Source organism: Chenopodium album, chromosome 12 (genome assembly GCF_948465745.1).
Source record: "Chenopodium album chromosome 12, dcCheAlbu1.1, whole genome shotgun sequence".
Taxonomy (NCBI): domain Eukaryota; kingdom Viridiplantae; phylum Streptophyta; class Magnoliopsida; order Caryophyllales; family Amaranthaceae; genus Chenopodium; species Chenopodium album.
The window spans coordinates 51,260,016-51,265,539 of record NC_137845.1 but is presented as its reverse complement, the minus strand read 5'-3'; the positions used below and the strand labels follow the sequence as shown (position 1 = coordinate 51,265,539).

General features: G+C 35.5%; 1 protein-coding gene across 1 annotated transcript; it reads left to right on the top strand.

The window, feature by feature from the left end:
• The first annotated feature begins 466 nt into the window (after nucleotides 1–466).
• Nucleotides 467–4,391, top strand: LOC145570599 (putative small nuclear ribonucleoprotein G). The gene is made up of 4 exons (XM_081629723.1): nucleotides 467–607; nucleotides 734–756; nucleotides 3,877–3,998; nucleotides 4,089–4,391. The coding sequence occupies exons 1-4, from the start codon at nucleotides 573–575 to the stop codon at nucleotides 4,152–4,154; spliced, it is 246 nt and encodes an 81-aa protein (XP_081485849.1). The 5' UTR covers nucleotides 467–572; the 3' UTR covers nucleotides 4,155–4,391.
• The last annotated feature ends 1,133 nt before the right edge of the window (nucleotides 4,392–5,524 follow it).

Here is a 5,524-nt window from a genome sequence, read left to right as displayed (position 1 = left end):
ATTTATTAAAACTAGTGTTTATACTCTTTTTCGAACTAAATATGAACAAAATCACTTGCTCCTTTGAATTTCGACCTTGATTTGGTAGTAATTGAACAATTTTTTTGATAGTTTGTCACAAATTCGTAGAAATATTCGGATTTAAAAATGCGAAAAATGGGTGTAGAGAGAGAAAATGCAGAAAATGGGTAAGGAGAGAGAAAGTGAAATGAGAATGATGGTTTGATTTTTTTTTTTTTTTTTTTTTTTTTTTTTTTTTTTGTATATATATGGTGGGGAGGGGGACATGTGTTTATGTAGTGAAAGTGAGTATTTGAGGAAAGGGGTGTAGGGTAAGATGCCTAGACTAGAGTATAGCCATAAATAATTAATCGATATTCATGTATGGACCGTCACAACTCCATGGCCTTTAGAAGCTATAAATGCCAGCCCAAATCATCAATCAATGAAAATCAAATACAGAAAAACCCTCTTTTTTTTTTAGGGTTTATAATCACTCACATTTTCCCAGTTCATCTTTTTCGTACTCAACTTCAGCTGCTCTCTTTCGTAAATCTGTCTAGGCTTCCAGGATGAGCAGATCAGGCCAGCCTCCAGATCTCAAGAAGTCAGTATTTTCCCCCCTTTTTTCTTGTTAATTTTCAATTTCTCTTTGATAATCAATTTAACTTTTGATTTTTCTACAAATTTATCGCTAATTTTATTTTTCTCTGTTTTTTTGGGTGTTTTATAGGTACATGGACAAGAAGCTCCAAAGTAAGTTTCACCGTGATTATACTGATTCAATTTAATTTTTTCCTTTTTTTTTTTTGTTTTAATTGTGTAAATAATTTGTGGGTATTTCCAGTAGTGTGTGTATTGGTTTTTAGTTATGAATTGGTTGTAGCGCCATAGTAAAGAGATTAAGGACGAGTGTGTTAGGGTTTTAGAAGAGTTGATGGCTTTGGAAAATCAAATTATTTGCGCAAACTTTAGTTTTTTAGAGTTGGATGAGTTATGATTAAGTCAAATGTGGTGATAACTTGGAAATTGATGCCGGATTATATACTTGAACAAGTGGAAAATTTGTGTTTTAGTAATATTTGGGGATTTAGAATATGAATTGGTTGTTGAATTTTTAAGGAGTGAATAAGAATTTTTGGGAGATTTGATGGGTTAAGGGAAGCAAATTATTAGCGAATTACCCCCCAAATTAGTTGCTAGTGTAAGTAGTGCCAATAGATTGATCAAAGTCTTACATTTCGTGGAACTGAGGTTGGATGAATTTCACCTTGATAGATACTTTGTAGGTGTGAAAAGTGGTGTGCGAAAGGATAATTTTGTGATCGTCTAAGTAAGATGACTAATTATTACATGGAATAGTTGACTCTAGTATTTAAAATTCTGTTATAGTTCTTCCTAATTACAAAAGGCTGTGAGTTGCGACTACGATCCTTAATACTATCACAGCTTAATGCATGGCAGATGAAGAAATGAGTTTTTTCCCTGCTTAATTGTCAATGCTTCCCCTCTAATGTCTCTTAATTGTGTTATTTTCTAAACCGAGAAACTTGCATGATCTACCATATAAATTTAGATTCTAAGTTGTGCCAAACTCCAGTTGATTAACAGGTGGCTTTCCAACCCGGGGGGGGGGGGGGTGTTGGGGAGATGGAACTTACATTAAAGGGAGAAGTTTAGCAACACACCGCCGGTGTGTGTTGGGGAGATGGAATTTACATAAAAGGGAGAAGTTATTAGTAATACTTGTAGATATATGCTGCCTTCAATATAGTGCAAACTGCAATGTCTGCATGTTACTGTTGCTCAAGTAGTTTGTTTGAAAAAGTGCTACCTGTTTGTTTCTTTCTTACTTCATATATAAATTACAGTAGAACATTAATACTTATGTTGAAACTAGAGTTAAGCTGCTGGCTTTTCCAGATTTGAATTGCCACCTCACAAAATCAACCATGACATGCTAATGGACGAGTTCATTGATTCACTAATAATTAGTGGCTAGTGGTATATTTTTCTGAGGCTGTAAGGTAATTATTGAGAGGTGCTTTCATTGGTCTTTGAAGCCATATTGGGGAGGAGGGATACCCAGTAGTTGTTAGCATCAATGTTGTCCACTTATTCTTTCACTTCACACATTTCTGCTCAACTAATTTCATTTAAAGCTGAAGAGCTACAAGCCAGATTAAAAACTAATCAATAATTACACACACACAAAATGTAAATAAAGCAAGCTGGGGTGTTGTAGGAATATAGTTGGCAATTATAATTGCAGAGGAATAGAATTATAAAAACTACAGAGATTTATCTTAAGCTTACCTCTCACTTATGATTGTTAGCTCTTTTTTCCAGGATGATATCATTTTCCTACTATTTCCCTCAGACGATGGAACTGATATTTTATAAGTCCTAGCTCCTTGACTGTAACTGATAATTTCACCTTTCCCACCTCCCAGGGAAAATACCACCCGTGTGTGCCATCTGAGGACTGGACCCACACCTGGTGGATCATCAGACCTCTTTTTCTCAATTAGCCAAGTCACCTGATCAGACTTTGGAGGTTCCTCTGCCTCCACCTTCTACATATACTCTGCCACAATCTGATCTCCAAACTCCTTGAACTGCTGTTATGTTTCCTCCAGCTCAAGCTCCAGCTCATGTCTTTCACACTTATCTCCTAATTCGTCAAACTTTGCTTTGACCTTCTGCTTTATGTCATCTGAAATGGTCTGTTCATGTTCGTTGTTAATGGACATTGATCTTTGAAATATATCATATTATATCACTTAAGTTCAACTATTAACAAGGAAATAGGACTTAATAATTAGTGCTAAGGAAACAAATTACTAGATTAAGAAATCTCGAGAGATCACTGAAAATAAACTTGCAAGAACTGAAAGATATACCTGGGAGGAGCTTATCCCAATCACGCATATCCTCCAAAATCTCCTCACACTCCCTCATTTTCCTAGCATATCCTTTTTCTGTTGCTTCTTAGATGATGGCATTCCATTTTTTGCCATCTATGTTGAAATATTCATCCTCCATCATCCTTTTGACAATTATATCCTTGGCATTGTACAAGTTAGGAATATCATAATCTGCTTTATGACCATCCTCGAAATCTGAACTTCTTCATCAACTACATCATCCAATATACTGAATCGGAGCTCTTCTGTAAATTCGTCATCAGTATCTTCATGCTTCCCTTTTAATCTCCTTGCCAATATGGCTTCAAAGACCGATGAAAGTGCCTCTTCATCACCATTCATGGTTTTAAAGACCAATAATCGTTTGATTTGTGTTGGGCAGAGGTACTTTTTGGTAACCTTTCCTGAAATTGAGCTATTTTGTAGAGGTAATTGTGTTTTCAATGATGAAAGGTAGGTGGATATAAGTTGTACTTTTTTATGGTGTAGATCAGTCATAGAGCACACTTCAACATGATAATAAGAGTATTCAGGATTGTTCTATGGTCAGGACATCACTCATGTATTTAAGCACTTTTTTTTTTTTTTTAGAAAGTTGCTAATGTAATTGCTCAGTTTGCTTATTGTTAGGTGCGTAAATAGATTATAAGGTTATTTTGGTATTGAGTTTGCTGATCATTCCTTGCTCGAACGTCTTTCCAAAAAAAAAAAAAAAAAAAAAAAAAAAATTCCTGCTCTAATGGAAAATCACTATTGTCGATAGTTACTGTTCTCTGTATTTATATATTCTCCAAGGACTGATTTTTATTATTTATATCTGATGTTATGTTTGCTAATGGTATTCATGTTCATACCATTGACAATTGATACTTAACTCTCTGTAATATATATTTTCAAGTGGCTGGATCCTATGAAAGAAATTATTAAACACAAACTGGCTCTTGTGCAGTCAAGCTGAATGCAAACAGGATGGTGGTGGGCACACTTCGTGGATTTGATCAGTTTATGAATCTTGTGGTTGACAACACTGTGGAAGTTAACGGCAATGAGAAAAATGAAATAGGCATGGTGGTGAGTTAAGATTTTCCCTAATTTCTAATTTTTTGTTGATGTATTTTGATTTTAGATGCTGATTGACTGGGTCATTCTCTGTTCTACTAGGTTATCCGAGGCAATAGTGTGGTCACTGTCGAGGCTCTTGAACCTGTGAGTAAAATGATGCAGTAGTGACGTAGATTTTATGAGTGGAATCAAAAGTAATTAGAACTTGTATTTTAATCATACTCATCCTGAGCTTTCTGAGTTGAAATTTTCGTAAAAATTCAGAGCAAATTTGTGTTTTGGATATCAGCTGTTCCTTTGGTGTAAACAGTAGCTTGCTGAAGTTATATTATCCTTGGAAACACTAAAACACTGATGATTAGAGAAATGTTTGACATAACACTAGTATTGATTACTTGCTAATTGCGATTTGCCACATATCATTGAAGGTCCTGTATGAATTTCTAGCCAAAAGCTCCCCTAGTTATTCAATTTTTGCAGGCCTTTCTGCTGTGTAGTGTGTACAAATTTTCAAATGTGATCAACAAGATCCTGCTTGTATTCTTTTGCCTGTCTGAGCTCAATCTCCCTTCTCAGATCATCTCATAAATTATTTTCCATAACATTGTTGGGTTAAGTAATCTGCAATCAGACATTAATTTGAAAGTTGTGTATAGTTTCTCTGGTTATATTGAAACTTTATCAAATATCACAACGGTCAGTATTCATTCATATAGCTGACAAAGCTAAAAAATAATCAGGCAAGAGTAGGTATCGTCTAATAAGGGAAAATTGGTTACCCCTTTTGCAAAGAATGAGAATCGAATGCTTATCATAGAAGTAGAAACAGAACCGTAGGCCATTCTTGATTCTAAATTAAGTACAACCCAATGGAAATATCATCACAGTATCTACTTCTAGTAAGGAAAGTATTGGTTTTTGGCCTATCAGCTTATCGGGAAAAAAAATACTTCCTCTGTTCTTTTTTACTTGATCTGTTTTTTTTTATCACGTGTGCCAATGCAAAACTTTAACGATAAATAACTTAAATTCTCCATAAGTAAAAATTATAAAAGTTATATATTATGATACTACTTATTGAGACGAATTCAAAAAGATCCCATATGAATATGTTTTTCCTTACCAAAACAGGTCAAGTAAAAAAAAAAAACGGAGAAAGTATATATATAATGTGTAGTACATTGGCTGTATAACCCATTCATCCTGCTAGTATAATATACGTACACTGGCTGTATTCCCTGTGGAAACGTTGTTGGACATGATCCTAATGTCTATTGCCTCACTGAGGCAGCTGTCAAAAGCTGACCCGACCCGAAATACCGACCCTAACCCGACCTATCAACCGACCCGTCTGAACCCGAAAAAATGGTGACCCGAACCTGACCTAACCCGACCTGAAACCAACCCTAGGCCCGAGTTGACCCGAGCATTTGAGACCCGAACCCGAACATTAACCGATCTAGAGACGACTCGACCCGACCCAAATGTAACCCGTAAATTATTGACCTGAACCGAACCCGACCTGAACCGAAATC

Coding starts and splice junctions, on each gene's coding strand:
- LOC145570599 (XM_081629723.1), top strand. CDS start 573: ATGAGCAGATCAGGCCAGCCTCCAGATCTCAAGAA. Junction 608..733: donor CAGCCTCCAGATCTCAAGAA/GTCAGTATTTTC, acceptor GGTGTTTTATAG/GTACATGGACAAGAAGCTCC. Junction 757..3,876: donor CATGGACAAGAAGCTCCAAA/GTAAGTTTCACC, acceptor GCTCTTGTGCAG/TCAAGCTGAATGCAAACAGG.